This window comes from Thunnus maccoyii, chromosome 20 (genome assembly GCF_910596095.1).
Source record: "Thunnus maccoyii chromosome 20, fThuMac1.1, whole genome shotgun sequence".
Classification (NCBI taxonomy): domain Eukaryota; kingdom Metazoa; phylum Chordata; class Actinopteri; order Scombriformes; family Scombridae; genus Thunnus; species Thunnus maccoyii.
Genome location: NC_056552.1, coordinates 23,909,819 through 23,928,962, shown reverse-complemented (window position 1 = coordinate 23,928,962; position 19,144 = coordinate 23,909,819). Strand labels below are relative to the sequence as shown.

General features: G+C 38.4%; 1 protein-coding gene across 6 annotated transcripts in view; it reads left to right on the top strand.

The window, feature by feature from the left end:
* The window catches only part of myocd (myocardin), a 163,583-nt gene that overhangs the window by 97,914 nt on the left and 46,525 nt on the right, over positions 1-19,144 (top strand). For 5 of the 6 annotated variants that reach the window (XM_042398395.1, XM_042398415.1, XM_042398394.1 and 2 more), the window contains one exon: positions 2,322-2,543. In XM_042398395.1, coding sequence (XP_042254329.1) covers positions 2,378-2,543 — 166 coding nt within the window. In that variant the 5' untranslated portion in view covers positions 2,322-2,377. Of the gene's footprint in view, positions 1-214; positions 434-2,321; positions 2,544-19,144 lie in introns of those variants that run through there. The other variant, XM_042398397.1, reaches the window with a different exon arrangement.

Genomic DNA, 19,144 nt, shown 5'->3' with positions numbered 1-19,144 from the left:
CACTGCAGGAAAAACATAATTTTCTACGATGAATTTCTACTGAAATGTGTCTGTTGTAACATTTTTCCCACAGCCCGTGTGGTCAAGATAACATTTTAATGGCTCGCACAGTGGTCAGCCGGTAGTAAACATGCTAGCGGATTAGCTTGCTAGCAGTAGCTTGGCTAACCCTGTCGGTAACAAGAGCCTCCCATGGCAACACAGACTACTAAACAGCTGGTTCTTAGATTGTACACAGTTGAACAGAGATGTTTGATCTCCCTACTGGTTTTGACCAAAGAATGTCGGAAAACATGGATGTAGCATTTGTGATGTCATTCACTTTTCTGAAAGGAAGTTTCAGATCCCAGATTTTGGTTTACCACCATCTTGGCAACTACTGGAGTCGGACATCACAAATGTGGGCAGATACCCAGGTACCCTGCTGAGTTGGGTGAGTCACATTTGGCCCGTATAGACCTACTGTATGTCTGCCAGATTTGGATAGGTTTCGGGTTAGTTCACACAATTTGGGCTGAGAACCAGCTCCAGTTAGCAGCTCTCAGGCTGGCCAGCTTTGGGACAGTGGAATCAGCACACTTTGGCTAAATCTTGTGTATCATTCATCATGAGTCAGGCAAACAGGCCTGTCATATTCAGGTTGCTCGGGTGGAGCTGAGGAGGGATGAATCTGTATTAGCTTCCAGTCCCAAGTTAATATTGTCCTTGGTTAGCCTGCTGTTTAGTTGACTGTCCAAAAGAAATGAATTGAACTCACTCTTGTCAAGCTACAGCTACATGCTGTAATATATTGAAGTAAATCTCCAGAATACTTTTTAACTCGATGCTAAAAGGACTGAGTTGTGCTTTCTAACTGTAGTATATACTCTATACACTAATGCAATGTGCTTCTGGAAATACAGCTTCCTCTGCCTATCTTGGAATACTGTGAATTGACAAAAAGTTGTCTATGTAAGTGGAGGTGAAGATTCTTAGCTGTAGGATTAAAGAAGACACACATTTCAAAGCAAATGATTTACCTCTTCATACATACTTCTGCCACACAACAAAGCAACTTTTTCTCCTAAAAATGATGTATGTAATGTCATCAGGGTTATATCAGCTTAGACTTGGAGACATTTTTTTTTTAGCTGAAAACCTGTATTACAAACTGGGTGCAAGAAGTTTGAAAGAAATGGGCATTTACCAAGCAGGGAGCAAAAGATGGATTTGAGTTGCATTATGGGAAGTGTAGGATCCAGTGTTTTTTTAGCGCTTAAACCATACCAGAGAGTACAAGTCAGGACATCTCAGCCTCTGCTGTTTCTATTTAGACTGAAAGTTTTTACTCTGTTTCTAGTCTGGCTGACACAGAGCCTGTATGCAGAAGTGACTTATAGAAGATTTACGATGCAACTGCTAAGCTTTTATGTTTGTAAGAAGGCAATATGAAGTAACTTTAATTCTCCTCTGCTTCACAATAGCAACAAGCACAGAAAGATCTCAGTTGACCTAGAATGCCTTCTGCTTGTTTCGTTAATCTAAGCACTTATAAATCTTTGATGCTTACACACTAACTTTGACAATATCCCAACCTACTGAAGCAGCTTTTGTGAAAACTTGCTATTTTTATAAGGCGTTACATACATGCATGAGAGTTTTATTGTCCTGTGAATATATGAGCAGTTCTCCAAACAGAGCTTATTAAAGAAAACAGAAATGTATGTTTGTGGTGCCCTATGGTGTTGGCCTCCGGAGATGATGTAGTGTATGGAGGGTAGACGGGCTGCACAGAGGACTTGGCTCGTCTGGGACCTGAGTAAGAGGCTCATTTTTCACATCGACACCTTGTGGGGGCTCTCTAAGCTACTGAATCCACAGAGTAGATGTGTTTAATATTTGTTCAGGAGGTAGGAAGGTCTGCACTTTGTAAATTGTGTAAATTGATAAGTTGGCAGCAGCAGAGGATAGTGGCGGCTGATGGGGAGATGCATCACCGAGGTTGAAAGTGGGCTTAAAGCTCTGTAAACAAACCGGCACGCGCTCCGCCGTCTGCCTGAGCTGAGATGGACCTCTGAAAAGAAACAATACAAAATCTGGAACTTGTGTTGTATTCTGCAAACACTAACATGGGCTATAATCCAGCCCCGTGCACCGCCGAGGATTTTTAAAATGCAAACATTCAAATGGGTGTTTGCTGTGTCTTTCATGCTAGTTCAAACTCAATTAATGTCTTCTCTCAAACTGTTACAGCTGACTGAGGTTGTAGTCAGAGTCAAGTGGCCTCACTGTGATGTGCACAAAGTATGCTCTTTCATTGTGTCTCTCTCTCTCTTTGAAAGGGGAGTTGAGGTGACCCGAGAAGAGATGTGGTCTAAAGGGGAGTGAAGTGTGGGCCATGAATGCAGTGAAATGCTCTGAGGTCTGCGCCAACGGTTCAGAGGACAGACAGTGTCCTGGACACCTGCAGAGGGCTGTACAGGGTCATGGAGACGCCGGACAGCTGACGGAGACGGGGAACCACGTATTGAAGAAGCAGTTACCATCAACAGAGGGCGAGAATGGTGAGCTCAGATGATATTTATTCTCCATGTTCTTCATCTGAATTTCTTCTTCTTTCACTGTGATGTTTGAGCTCCACTGTGCAGAATGATGTACGTGCAGAGTTTGTTTTCACGTTCATCTGCTGAAGGAGGAACGTTTCTCTGTGTTCACCTTAAATCTGAGTTTAAGGCGTGTTACTACGAGCGTGATTTGTGACATCACAGCTAGTTTGGAGCCAATCGTGGTACAGTAGGCAGCTTACACAAGAGTGATGTGGAACCTTGAAGCCTCCAGTGCACAAACACTGAGAATGGACTTTATAGAGAAGAAGGAGACATCGTGTGTCCAGCAGTAAGACTTGTGAAAAATATTTGCATATTTATAGATTCTTGATTTTTCATTGGAAAGGAAGGAGTAGATGTCATTTTTAACTAGTTTATGGAACTATTTTGTGGAAAATTTTGTGCAAATAAATATTCCAAGCAGATTGTTTTTATATCTAAAAACATGTCTGTAGGGGATCTTTAAAGGCCCTAAAACATATTTTATCATTTGGCTTCTTATAATGAGTGAGGGGCTCCTACATGAACGCACAATTTTTTTTGAGAACAGTTTTGTTTATGTGTATGTGTTTCCGCCCTTGGATGGATCTTGGATGAACGTTGGATGGAAGTGTTGCCAGACACTGTCAGGGTCCATTCAGACTCAATACATTTCTGCCTTAAAACAATGCAGGAGGCTACATTGGTGGATTTGTTTATTACTGGTGAGACAATGAAATACAATCCAGGAAGTCCAGTTGGAGCTGCAGATGAATGGATTAATTAAAGGATATCAAGATTTGAAACCAAGCTTTCATTGTTTGAAAGCATACATTTTAAATCTGAGCTTAAACCTCTGCACACTGAGTTAAGTAATCAATCTTACTTCTATCATTTTCCAACACTTACTATTACTAAAGTAAAATGATTTTTTTTTTCAATCAAAGTCCACTTCCTGTTGGAGTTTACTCTGGTGACTCCTGAGCAAATCCAATGAAAAAGGAGGCAGCGTCAGAGTAAACACCATCCACCTTTTTAAAAGTAATTTTACAAACCTTTTAACAATTTAGTTTTTGTGTTTCAAATGACAAATCTACATTTAAATATCATATATAATTAACATGTTTTCTGGCTCCAGAACATAGTATCTCAAACTCATTTTTTATTATATAGCTCATTTTAACATGTTAATATATTCTACTTCTACTTTTTGTCATAAACATAAATATAATGACAAGTAATAAAACAATTCAAAATAATCACATAATGCAAATAACAAATGTAAATACACCAACAGACTTTGCTGATTTTCTCAGTAATTATCATCTAACTACATGTTATCATGTAATTAGATCAACGTTTTTCTATGGGTGTCTCTAAGGAAAGCAGTCATTTGTATCTGGAAATAAGTACATCGATGCTGTTTTTAAAAGTCTTGGTTTAAATAAGCTGCACTGTCGCAGGTCCAGACTTTGCAAAACTGAAAATTCAAGGCTTGTGTTGAATCAAATCAAGTTAACTCAATACGTAAAAAGAAAACCATAAGCTTCTTGCTGCTTCCACTACAGTGAACATACAGTGCATACACAAGTGCTTATCTACTGACTGGCTTCTGACCAAACAGCAAAACATTCACAGAGTCAAGGACACTAATGGTAAGCGTCAAATGATTGATGACATTGTGTTAATCAAAATAGCAGAAAGTAAAACACAAACAAGCTCACCTCAATTTTATACCAGCATTGTTTTTTTATTATCTTTAGAAACTTTGGAAGATTGCATAAAGAGTTTTTTTTTTTTTTAAAAGACCAATCACATGCATCATCTCAGCCAACAGGCATACAGCAGGTAAACAGGTAAGTATGCAAGTCACACGTCTCTGCCAACAAAAGTCCCCGGGCCAGATAAAACAAGCTTGTTTGAACATTTTATTAAAGCCATCTGATGATTAATCCATGCTGAAATATCTCTGCTTTTCAGCTTCACAGCCCAAATCAACCTGGCTTAAATGCCACTCGCATCACAGGGCTGAAGGTGAAAGTATCCGAAGAATCCTGTGATTTAAATCGGTATTTTTAGACTGATGTATCCCTGCGGACTATCCGAATAGTGAGAGCAACACAGCATTTCCCTCTGCACTCCTAGACCCTACAAAGTTTTCCATGATGTCATTTGCGGCGCGGGAGTGAAAGTAATTGAAGAGGCAGATGAACATAAACTGGAATCTCCTCAAATTCAGCCATTCATTTCATCCCCTTATTCTTCAAATCAGCCTCCAGACAGGAGGGACAAGAGAAACAAAACAACCGAGGAGCCGAGTCTGTGGCTCCTCATGTTCCTGCCAAAGACTTGATGACAGACTCCACACTCAAATAACAGATAAGACTGTAACTGACATAGTGACCTTTGCTTCATTTACTGGTTGCGAATACAACAGTAGAAACATCCTGTTCAAACCTTCGAACAGCTCATTAAGTTAATAAAAAGTTGTGATTTTAGTGCTGGTTACCAGAGAAGAATGATACTGGATTCTTCAAAACCAATATTGACTTGAAGAGTTTTATAGAAAAAAAGTCCCCATATATCAACCGTATATTTTATGTGTTTATGTTTTAAAAAAATAAATAAATAAGGGACTGTGTGAAAATTATTGGCATGGGGAGCCAACTGACCCTAGCCAGTGAGGGAAACTTTAACCCCACAATATCATATAGAAATCCAAGCTGTGAAAAAATGAAAGGCCTCCCAAAACGTTCTGACTACCCTCCCTTAAGCAAAAAGAAAAAAGCACAAATCCCTCCCCCTTTTCTGACCCCTCCCCCCTGTTTCCTCCTAATCATTTCCAAACAATCCCTAACATCAACAAAGACTTTTTATAATCCCCTAAATCTGGTTATTAAAGAGTTATGATAAACAATAAATAAAAAATTAACTTTGATGCAAATTAAATTACCGGTAGTATCATCATCAACTATAAACAACAACACAAATATATATATATATTAAGAGTTGAGAGAAGGAAATTAAGATTGAAATATGTAGCAACAAAAAAACAACTAAATGTGTTTGCTGTAGCTACTGTTGAGCATATTAAAGTCTGGGAATTTTGCTGAGTTTAGAAACTTGGGGGGTGTTTTACAAATTATCTCTGTCCAGTGAAAAACACATATCTCCAATTTTTTTTTTTTTTTTTAGATAAACAGAAAGAAAAAATTATCCTTCATCTTAAGCTAAACAGGCCAGTTAAAGCATTTCAAAACTCCTCAGACTATCTGAAAAATACACAGCACAAAGCTGAAAAGAGGACTATTTTCTTTTCTCATGAATAGCTGACACTTTGGAGATACATGGTTTTCATTGGACAGCAATGTAATAGTGGTTATTTTAAAGGTTGATTTTCCATACTTTTAGAATCAATATATTTAAATTGAACTACTTTTAAACAAACATAAACACATGATAAATCAATGATTCATTCATTCATAATTTCCCAGAACTGTACTGACAGTGTGGAAAGAAGATATAAACTAAATTAGACCCTCATGTTGTGAATTATAACTTACAGACAATATTTTAAAATGTTAACTGAAGTCAAATGTGAAAAATCCAAAATAGTTAAAAAAATAAACTATTATTTCATCCATCACAACCACATGAAATAGGTCATGTGAATTTAGAATTTGTACAGCTTTGATGTTTGGTGTCTAGACTCTGACCTCATCACTCCCCACAAGGAAACAACAAGCTCAGCGCAGCAGGGAGTGGGGAGTGATGATAGTATGTAGGCTCAGAGCCTGCAGGTGGATGCAGGGTGGAGGTGGAGGGGGTTTATGACATGTTGTATCAACAGTAGCAGCTTCAGCAGGTGAGCGCTGTGGCAGCGGGCATGGCAGCACATGAGTGAGCAAAGCGCACTGCTCAAGTTCACCACCATAACCAAAAGGATACATTAGATCTACTGTATGTTGCAGTGAGATGAGAAGGTCATGTGATGGTAGATGTGGACTGCCTGAACTAGTTTGCAGGCTTAAACTTCAATCAAAACTGCCTTTTCAAAACATGTCTTGAGCATTTCTGTACTTCTTTGTTGCTTGTTGGCCTACATATGCACTGGTGTGATGTAGCTGCGATAAGCCAAACAGTTTTTTTAATACCAGCCTTTGTGCTGCCATCCTTGGAACAAAGTGATCAGATATAATGTGGAGAAACACCAGTAGGAACCCTGCATGTAAACAGAACATTCAGAGACTTCACAAAGTGTGTACGTGTCTTTATGTGTGTGAGTGAGATAAAGGGAGGATGGAGGGTAAGTTCACACTGAACACAGACAAGTTTCAGGTTTGGCTCTTTGCCAGAACTAAATGTTGAGAGCTGGTGTCTCATCACAGTGACATTTTCTCTCTGTGCTGCTTCAAATCAATGATCCTTATAACAGTAGTTACCATAGTGTTATAACTTTGGAATAAACTGCCTCATTTGAGAGCCAAATGACTGAAATTTGCAAAGGGCTTGAGATTTATTAGTTATGGTTCTCTTTAGCCTCTTTAGCTTTTAGCCTTTGTTACTTATGATAATGATAACGCATCTCCTCTATAAGATTCCTAAAGCTTTTTAAGAGTCCACATGATGGCATCATTAACACAAGTTTGCCATCAGAGGTGTTACTGGTGTACTGCTGCCTACTTACACTTTCAAGGTCTGCTCCCTCTGATGTTTTGTTATATTTCCATGTTCATGTCCTGTTTCAGAGACTGTGAAGAATGATTTTCAGTAAAAAAAAAAAAAAAAGGATAATCTTTATTACTGTAAGCCTCTTACTGTACCATCATAGGAAAAATCAGGTGTAGAGAAACATGTTTGCACTTTTATTCTTGATTTAAAATCTTGCTAAGGCTCATTGATCAGTTAAGTGATCGCATTTTGGTATCAAACTTTTTTAATGAACAAAGCCAGTAAACACGCAATCAGGCTTCACTGGCCTCACATCACAGATGTTGATTGGGTAGCGTTCCGGTTACTCATTTGCAAAGTGGACCAACATCACTATAACTCCTCTCTGGGTTTAACATGAAAACATAGATTTACCTGATACAAATCTGGGCAACGCTCTTCTCATTTAGTAAAATAAGATGGTGGGTAAGAAGGTTGTTTGGCAGCTCAGAACTCTCTAACACCTGCAGAAAAAAAAACAGCTCTTATGGCCCTAGTCTGGCTTTTCGTGCAGCACCTTTTTCCCTGCGAGCCGAGTGGATTCCACACTGATTTGATGGTGGCCGGAGTTAGAGAGATTACTCTCATCTGGAGGAGATTAGTCAGTGATGCTGATAGACATGATCAGCCCAACACTTCATCATTTCATGCAGTTTAACATCGGCTCTGCACAGCTCACTTGTTTATGTAGCGCTGTGCCCCTAAACTGACTGATTCATTTTCATCAGAGGAAATTAACTTCGCTTACTGATTATAGACAATCATGCATTGCGCAACAGCTTTAACTCCAAGCCTGTGGTTAAAATTTGAACTTTTAGTTCAGTAGAAAAAAAAATACTTTAAATGAATGTAATGAACAGATATTACTCCAGACATGATAAGAACTGCCTGTTCTGTAAATAGTAGTCTGGTTACAGAAAGACAAGAAAAATGTTTACCTTACTATCCTCGTCTTAGAAAAGCGTTTTCTGCAGACGTGCCAGACATTCTATCTTAACCACGATCAGCATAAAACCTCAACACCATAACAAAAACCAGCGTTTTTTTGCATTAGGCAACAGGTGGAATGTGTGCCGATGCATTTTCCCTGCTGTTGTTTTTAGCTCCTAATTCATCCGTGAAATTACTCACATGTTCATTCATCATCCAAGCGAAGCCGAGAGCAACAGGCCTCGAGACGAGAATCAGTTGATGGATAGAACATTTCTGAGGGCAAATATTACCTCAGTGCACACGGGCAGTAAACAGATTTATTATTTATCAAACCAGTCTGTGTGACGTGATGAAAAACCAAATGGGAGAGCATGAAATAAATACTTGTATTCAAGGGGAAAGTTAAAAAATATATAAACCCAGAGAGTGTGTTTGTAGTGCCGACCCAAGTTTGTAATTGGTTTCATATTTAGTTGTACTACAGTAAAACTTATTGAAAGGTATACCAGGGTTCTGTGAGCTCAGACACATAAATAAATCTTTGTTACAAAAATGCCGCGTGCCTTACCATGCCAAGCACTCTGTTGACTGGACATTGATCGGTGATTTTTTTTTTTTTTCTTTTGTTGTAAGCTTTGAAATATTCGCCTGCCTCGGCCAACTGCTGTTCACCTATCTGGAATGTACAGTTAAAATTGCTTTGCAGCTAATATAAATACAGGCCACGGCTGTTGTAGTGCAGAGAGATGGCAGGCCCTTGTGTGGAGTGTGAGCAACTCTTAGTCACAGGCTCTTCCAGTGAAGTAAAAGGTGGTCATGTTCGCTTTTATGTTGATAAATCTGCAAGCGTGTGTGTGTGTTCCGCTCCTGCCCTCGATCACTGACAAGTAATTAAGAAGATGAGGTCACCATTGAGAACACACCACTGTGTTTGAGATCCTCGATGACAAACCGGCTGCTCCTTGGCCACTCACACCTCCCAGAGAGCATTTACTGTACATCATTTCTCTGTTCATGGAGCCCCAAAGTGCTCAGTATTAAATAGATAAGTAACTATTAAAGAAATAATCACATGCATAGATTGTGTAGCATGTAGCATGTAATTTGTGAAATAATATGAGAAATAAATAAAACCCAACACATTATGAAATCATTCTTATTTTCCTGTTAACTTACTTTTATTGGAGTTTATTTTAATTTCATTGTAGATTTTTTCTTTTTCAAAAGTCTGTTTTTATGGATTGTATCATTTTCCCCAATGACTCTTCAATTTCATGTCACATTTTATGTTATAATGTCACTTTTCATGACAGTGGTGTTGTCACCACCCCCTGCCTCTCTTAAAGCGGCTATAATCAATATTTTTATATTACCAATGGATCACATGATTTCTTGCATGTGAAAGGGGTCACCCTTAGTAATGACCCCACAGAAAATTATTACCCCACTCCGCAGTTCCCCTTTGGTTCTATGGAGCTTTACAGTGACTTTCAGCTCATTGTTATGGTCTTCCAGCCTGCAACTGTTATGGTTCACTGTCATCACTCTTATAGCATCATTTTAGGCCGCAGCAGGCAGCTGTGTTTAGCGAAAAAGCTCTCAAAACCTACTTTACACTACCTGCCAAGCACCACACAGCAGACAGACAACATTAGCGGCCAGCAGGTAAAGAGTCATGTGAAGTTGATGGAGACTAAGACGGAGCTGAATGAATATTGCACTTTCATCCTTCAGGTGGCCAGAGACTCGAATATAAAACTGATTATATATAATTAAAGCACTTTATCTGCTGGATGTTTAAATAAGCAATTGTTTGCCATATCAACTGAGAAGGCAATAATATGTCATTGTTGTGTTCGTAGCTTGTTTCTGCTGTTCTCCTAAATCAATTCAGCCTTTTGCAACGTAAGCAAGCAAGCTCAACAATTACTATCAAATTTATCCAGTTAGCTCCTGTAGACAGACACGGTGACAGTCTTTCTCTATGGTCGCTCTAGCTAACAGGAGCTAGCTCACAACCCAGCCTAGCTACTTAGCTGGCTAGGTAAGTGACGTGTACAGCCATGTTAAGCTAAATGTTAAGAGGTTAAAGGTTAGTCACTGTGTCCGTGTGCTGTTCAGTTACAACTGCAGCCTCTAGTTGATTCAGAATTACTTTGGCATAGTTGTCGCCATAGTTGTTAGCAGTTGTCAGGCTTGTTTTAAAAGAGGCTGAGCACATGTGATTGGCTAAAAAGTGATACGATATTGACTGTTGACAACTTCTCAATCAAGTGACATAAAAGAAAAAGTAACCTTTAAAAAAGTGCATTTTCAAATAAGAATATCTATAATGAAAAAAACGAACAGTGAAATTCATAATAAGTGTCAAGGTTTAATAATTTCTTAAATTATTGGTTCATTTATATATTTTACGCAATTTATTCCTTTGATTATTTATTTCGTAATTACTTATTAATTTATTTAATATTGAACACTTTGGGGCTCCATATTTAGGCAGCAGGAGAAATGACATTGTATTATCTCATCGGCTGACTCACAGTTGGACAGTTTTCGGGTGAGGGGAATAGATCTTATTATGATTTCATGGCTTCTATTATTATGAAAAGGATTTTCAGATTTGAAGCTACTGTCCACTGGAAACAAAAACTCAGCTGGGCGGCTATTAAACTTTCCGTGATTGTCACTAATATACGCTGTGGATATGAGCAAGGACAAAAGTAATATAGAGGGAATTAAAGGCTTACTTCAGAAGCTTTCATTCAAAGTTTTCATTATTTGTTAGAGTCTTCATGAAGGCAAGCAATTAAAGGAGTGTCCTCTATTATCTGTCACCACAGATACCAGCCGTATTTATTATAAAAGCTTTAAAAGCTTCCCTGGAATTAATGTAGATACAGTAACATACACACACACTGAAGGAGACAGAGAAAAGAAAGAGTATACAGTTTATCATATAGACTATACGTTCTCAGCGGTATCAGTAATCAGTGCAGTACCACATGATTTAGCACTCTTAAGTTAAGAACAACACTGACAGTGATCTAATCTGTTGTCCTCTGCAATTATTCATTCATCAGCTGTTAGCCCTAAAGATAAAGACAGTCTAGGATTATCTATCTCCCCTTAACTCCGGAAAAGATTAGGTCATTGCATCCACCGGGCTATTTTTAGAGCTCTTTAACGGTGGCATATTACACAAAACGCTTCGAAATTCAATTAAGAAACCACTCGGCCACAATGACCTGAAAATAACCCAGAGTTATTCTAAAACAAAGGCTCTGCCGACAAGCCGCTGTGCCGCCTCACATGTGGTTTGGAAACAGGAGTGCTTAAAACCACAGATTCTTAGGGGCTGCGGAGATTAATGAAGAGTTTCTTTTTCCAGGTGTTGTATTGTGGATACAAGAGCTTTGGGCGATGAATTTTTACCAAGGAGAGAAATCCTCACGGTAGAAATGAAAACAGTAACACAATATACAGCTTTGATCCGGCTCACGGCTCAGATGCGAGAGCAGGAGCGCATTCCAGACTTTAGAGAAAGGAAGCAAGAAAAGACAGCTCTGGATCATTCTCAGATATCGATCACATGTACATCGTTTATGTGAATGGGGGCTGGGGCGATTCAATGCCATATATTCCCACAGGAGCTATTTGAGTGTAGGGAAAAGTTTTACTGGTTTTCACAACCGTTTCCCCTTAAAACCTTTTAATAACACTGTCTGACACCCTGACATAAATATCAATAAAAGAGACATCTTAGACCATCCTGTAATTCTTTATGTTTTGGTCTGTCACCATCAGCATTTCTAGAGGCTGTAAGTCATCTGCTATTGCTTTCATTGGCACTGCTTAAAGCTGCCACATACGTTTTTGATTTTTATGTAAAATTACACTCAGCCCACATTAGTTTTCATCTTAAATGACAAAGTGAAACTGCAACTGTGAAAAGTAGCTAATTAATTTGTCATACCGGCACACATTTAAGAATAATCATTACAAAGTGCAAACTAATCAGATTCAATTTACAGTGCTGCATCCAGCAAAGCTGAACTTTTACTAATTTCACTCTTTAGTATAAAGTAGAAGTGTGACTCCAGTTGTGAATTTGGGATCTGGAACCAGGATAATGGTAGATGCCAAAATTGTAGTGTAGCAGTCAGCCAGATGACTCAGTAATGTCTGTTATACAAGAAAATCTGCCTAAAATTTGCTAATATTAGCCACCATAAGCTACTGGTCATACCAAAAGCCCTGAGTGTATTGAACTGAACAATGTGTTGTATTGCTTATGAATTCAACTTTTTGTTTGTAAAAAGGTGTTATCTCTTCTTTTAAAAGCTACATAGTCTTACTTTAATGTGCCCTCAGCCAACAAAACCTTCAGATCTCAACTGCATCTTTCTGAATAGTTTCGTTGCAAATGTTGAAAGCTGAATCCATGTACTGCAGATTCAAAAAGGGTCTTAAAACTGGGTTCAGATTCAATAAAATTCTCTCAAACCCCAACCCTACACAGAAATAACATACCAAGGTACACCTGATCTTTTAAATGTTAAATTTATTTGACAGCAATAAGTATACATTTCTCTTAGTTTACTATCCCACTATCACTATGTTTAAACATTTTAAATCACGTGTAAATTTGGTGAAGGGTGCATGATGACTTATGAAGGACTCAAAGCACAAAATTTAGGACTTGACTTGAGGATTGGGGACTTGACTGTCTAGACTTAGGACTTGACACGAAATGTAACTGTCTTGATTTGGTACTTTGTAGCCAAGACTAGAGATTTGTGACTATAATGAAATTGTCCCATCTCTTGACATTAAACTTTTCACCTTTCAGTGCCATTTGCAGCTGTTGAAGTGAAAAAACACAGACTACATCTTTGTTTTTGTTGAACATACCTGTTTAACTGCAATCACAGTTCATGAAAATATCACATTAAAGCCTTTCTGCTCATGTGTTATTGCGCTCTTCAAATACAACCAATAACCCAAATAACACACAAATGAAAAAAAAAAAGAATTTGGATCAGCCAAGTACAATAGGTCCTGCTTCTAATAACTGTAATTCCAGTCATGTATCAAGGTACACAATACCAGCAGAGGAGGGTTGCATGCAAGGTGAAATCATTCTCTGCTCTGTTCCACCTTGCTCTCTCAACCATCCTCATGTGTTGTGAATAATAAAAAAGAAGAATTCATTTTACGGTTTTACTAGTCAGCAACCCAGGTATGCATTTGTCAAAATAGAGGGAAAGTTAGAACCATATGTTAATTTGAATGGGAGGCACCTGGTTGTTATTAGGGCCATGCCGCGGATGATAGAAACACACACTGGGCTGTATTCAGGGAGAACACAATGGACAGGACAACACTGACTCAAATCAGAACAAAAACATTTATAAGATCTAAAGGATTCATTTTAATGAACAGGCTGGCAGACAGGCTTACTGAGGACATATATACCATTTTTATAGGTAGATCAGAGTGGTGATGGACAGCGCAGAATTTCCACACAAAGAACACATTTTCCATAAATTATAATGTAATTAATTTTACTACTTCCTTCTCAGTATGTGGGCTTGTTTGAGCATAGTTGTGTTCTTCTCTCTTAGAGGCCTCGTCAGACTTTATTACGCAGTGTTTTTTGAGGTGTTGTTCAACTTCAAATTTCAGTATTTTGTCCGAGCCAAAACTTTAAACAGGTGTTGGAAGTAAAAAAAGTTATGTCAAACATAAGCTTTTTGTTAAGATGTTTATTTTGTGGATCTAGGCAATGCTAAATACAAAAAGGTAAGGTTAATGCAGAGCAGGCCATTGAGTTCACAGTGACATGTCATTAAGCCAGGTATTTAAGTACCATGCCACATTTTTTGGGATGTTGGGTTGTTGGTCTACTTAACTGATGAGAACACAGACAGCAAAATCACCCATGTGTGCGTAATTAAGCAGAAGCTGTCGACTTCACTGTAATGGAAATAGAGAGAAAAGTGATGGAAAACTTGTAAAGAGCCCCCCTCAGAGAGAAAAAAAAGGGTAAAGTGTCTGAAGTCATATTAAAGGGGACCTATTATGCTCTATATTTATATTCTGGGACTCCACTAGAGTAGCTTTGCATGATTCACAGTTCAAAAAACTCCTTATTTATCTTATACTGGCTCTTTATGCAGCCCCTCAGTTTAGCCTCTGTCTCTAACAGGCAGTCTTGGCTCCTGTCTCTTTAAGGTCCCCCTCCCAATGAGCCCACTCTGTTCTGATTGGCCAGCTTTCCGGGGGCCGACCGAGGGGTAGCCATATCAGAGTTGTGTTAAGTTACTGCTGATGAAAACCCAACATTTCCTGTTTTACTGCTTCATATTAAAAGCTTTTAAATGACTAAATATTTTATTGTGAAGAATTTAGAGGAAATTAAACATGTTCCTCACAGAATTAGCGGAGCTTCCTTAGCAGTTCCAAAAAACCGGTTGAAACAAAAACATATGGAGATATTTGGAGCTCTTTGTTCAGCGGATCAGTTAGAAATAATGCAGGGAGAAATAGTACAAGCAGAAACAACCGCAGTGATGATGATGTTTGATGAAAAGCTGCAGATAACTAGTACACCACCAACAGGTAAACTAAGTATTTTACTTTGCTGTGCTGTGTAATGGAAAAACACTCACAGCCTGCCAGTTCAACTCGAGTCATGGCTCAGTATGACTACCCCCAAAACAATGGAAAAATGCCATAATATTAGCTAAGCGGAGCAGTGAACTCTATATCCATATTAAGAAATCCATCACGAGTTGATGTTGGCTTGGGCTGAAGTTAGAAAAAACTGTTGGAAACTGAGTGTTCAGAGCAGTCTGAAGCCTGAGTTTTTTGCTCACAGGAATTACTTCTACATAGGTTTACCTAATTATTTGACACTTTGGCCATGTTTAATGTGAACATCTGACATTGTAACATTATATATATGACTAAAAATAAGAAAAAGCATAATAGGTCCACTTTAATATTACATTAAATGAACTTGAATGCAAAGCAACACCAACACACAGTTGTGTGCTTGCAAAGTCAGCCGTACTTCTCCTGAACCACAGCAGACACTGGTAATAATTGCTTCCTCTACTGCACTGTACTAGCATTTTACATGACTACTTTTATCAGGAGAACAGTTCAAATACTGAAACAAGTCTAAAACAACACTCTGTGACAGTGCTGTCCACTGAGTTACTCTGCTGCCTTCTGTAGCTGTTTGCTGGGTTTAAAATTAAGTGGTTGAACCTTTGTATTAGTCCATCAGTGCTTGCAATATAGATGTGATTGACTACAGTATTTCTCCATTTGTCTTGGTTTTTTTTGATTGTGGTCACGTGTGTGATGTCTTGTTTAGCAAATGGATAGCTTGAATCTAGATGTCAGGTTATATAACATGTAAATGTTGTTACTGATGATTCATTGTTTAACTCCATTTCTCACCATCTTCATAGTGTGTTAACAATGGCACTTAACATATCTATCATCAAATGTAATTTATTTCCAATATAGAGGTTTAATAGAATATAGAGGTGACTAGTTCTAGGCTAGTTCTCTTTCTCTCAGGTGTGAAATACTGTATTTCCACAAGGTAATGGATGACTTCTGTGGTAATGTTCACAGAATCTATGGTCCAAAAAGTACAACAAGGGTTCTCACACTCAAATCAGTTAGACTGTTCCTTTTATTCAACTTTCATTTCAAAATTCTATTTCAAAATAATAGCACAGGGGGAAAACTGCTTTCTTCAGTGTGCAATAGCATCAACGGTAAAAGGTAAAGTGACTATTGGGCTCTGTAAAAGCTTCATTAACTCATGCTTTTTGGGGACTTGGAGGCAGAGGAACTCAACAACAAGCTAACAGACACACAGCCAATATATTGAAGTTAGCTAACAATTATCTAACTTTACACATCTAGTAGACACAATATTAGTATTAATTTGGGGTCATGTTTTCAGCCACCTGACAAATGTAAGTCCAATATTCACTCTCTTTTTAGCTGTGGACTCGTACCTTATACCAGCTCATAAGAAAAATATTGGCCTGGTGGTAGCTGATAGAATTTTGACTTTCTTCTGGAAAACAGGGTTTGTTGAGTGTCAGCTTAAAGTTGATAATGCTCAGTAAATTCAGAATCATTGTGAGGGACAACTTTCACATTACATGTAGCCATTTCATCTCCTATTAATATAAAAAATATTGATTAATGGAGTGTTGAGAATTAAGCAATGGAAACATAACTGCTCTGACATTGAACATTTATGGAATTGTGTGATTTGGCAGTACAAGTGAAGTGGCATTCAGGTGCCTCACTGCACCAACCACCAGTGTCTGTAATCAACCAATGATACAACTGTAGTAATCCAAAAACGTTGGACCACAGCACCAAAAGATAACTTCTGCTCACCATGTGATAATATGTTTTATGTACAGGCAAAGTGGTTGCTAAGCGTCACTATGTATTGCTTAGATTCTGGCCTTTGCCCTGTTGTACTGGTGTGAAGCAGAGAATCCATCAAATGTTGCTTCCAAATGTCTCCTAAATGTTGCCCTTCCCTAGGCCAAGTATAACATGACACCAAGGGTCATATTTTTAAAGTTTTCAGCTGACATACCAGAAGCTATGGGAATCAGCTTCAGCAAAAATAACAGAATACCAACTTTTATATAGAGATCACGCTCGAGCCAATTGTATGGAGATCCTATCAGGGTCAAGTATGTGTTCATTACAGATGTCCTTCAATTAACACTCAGGACATCAATCTAGTTTGATCACTCTGTTTATGTACCTTGTCCTTCATTTTCAATACACCTTGGAAATTTCATTAAAATGAAGAAGAGCTAGAATAGGTATCTGGCTTTTGATCCACTGTTTGCTTTGGTTTGATGTGGACGGCTGTCGAATGATACTAAGCATTGTACTAGTTGGCTTTACTGTGAAATTACAAACTGGAAAGACTGGGCTAAGGGAGACTTTGCACCTAATAAAAAGGGGAGTGCGGGGTGAAATGAGTCCATTTTACATTTTACATTAATACAGAAAAAATAAATATGTACTTATTTTAAACTATATCTACAACATCTATTTATGGAGTCTGTAGGGGAAAATATTAGACTCCTTTTCTTTCAATAGAGCCTTCCCAGCATGCTTCTCCTCTGTGAGGGATCTACTTGTTCTTCTAGAATGTTCCAACACTTTTACTTTATATTTACTTCACATCATCATGGTGACAGTTTTTACTTATTTACATCCACAGCATGGTTTCCTCAATGAGCAAATGTTCTGAGTGTGTTTGTCCATCTCTCTGTCCATTTCATAACCTCTTGATGATACTTCTCTTTTTTCATTTGACAAAATTGTTGTACATAGCCAACCCTATAGCCCAACAAGAATATTCATATTGGATTATTTTGCAAACCCCAGAATTAAATTTTATGATAACTTTTTTCAACATTCAATTGCAACTTTAAAAAATTATTTCTTTCTAACATATCAATCGTATCTCTGGGAATGTATACAAGTAAAGAACATGTAATTGCTGCCTGGATTATGTTCACCAGTAATGTTTTTCAGGTCAAGGAAGTGCTATGTTTTTGCACTGCACAGAAGTCAAAGCGTACAAAAAGCAGGACTTTGACACCACAGACTAGACTTTGCATCCTGAGTCCCATGTGTGGTTATCTATAGGCATCAAAAGCACTTCACTGATTTTACATATCAAAGTGTGTTTCCAGGTGTTGAAGTACTACTGCATATTTGGTAAAAAAGGAATATAAAGTCTTTGTGTCTCCAGGGGGAACTGCATGAAATCTGATAAATTGCCTGAAGTGATGTCACTTGAGTCAGCGTTGGTTGGGGCTAAAGACAACAAGTTTGAAATGAAAAAAATCTTGGGGTATGGAATTAGAAAGAAGTGAATTCACCAGACCTTTGTAGCCTGCTCCACATCTCTGCTTGAGGCTAGCAGTTCCAGACTACATTAGCTGCAACTACCATTACACACATGACCAAATATCTGACCAAACTGTGGGGGTCAAGTTGCTTTGTGGGTTATGTAGGCAGGGTTTTTTTTTAAACTGGCCATTGTGAGTCCGACAATGTTATAGGAGTGCAATGCAAAATTGTTGAAGTGATCTAAAGATTAAGATGTGGTTAGGGTTAGGGAAAGATTGTGGTTTTGGTTTAAAAATAAGTGAACATTGATTGCAGGTCTCTAACAACTCAGAACTCCTGTGCAAAGGTCTGATAAGCATCCACCCATCTACCACCCTGACCCCAACAACCATTAAAGGGTTCAATATGTTTGATATGAACAAGGTCATATGATATGTTGTTGCACCACATCTAAAGGCAAAAGTGTTTATACCTGTTCTGAATGGCACTCTAAGGCAAAAGCCTGCTGTCATGTAGCCTCCAAGCTGCATCACATTGCGTCCTGATCTCTTAGCAAGAATTCTGACTCTTTTGTTTTCTACATACCTGTCCAATTGTTGTGTGAAGTGGACACAATTGTTGGGTTGTCAGTTTCTGAAAGTTACCAAACTTGTCAGATGTGGTTGTTTATGGGGTTGGCCCCATTTCCAACACTGAAAAGGCATGGGGGCTGGAGGTTTCAGACAAGCACTTCTTAAGAAGCATACCGATGCCCTTACTTTCCACTTCGCTAAATAAAGGGCACACTACTTGCATTGGCACTGAATGTTGGCATGAGATTTATAGTGTGAGATGTGAAATCATTCAGTGTGAACGCAATTTGCAGGCACCAACAGTCAGACCCAGAATACGTCAAATGCACATTATGTAATTATTACTTGCAAAAATCTTGTTTTTCTAAATCTCATGCAGCTTTCTCCACATGTCCAACCCCGCCCATGTCTCCTCTATATTTGTCTTCACTGTATTTTCAT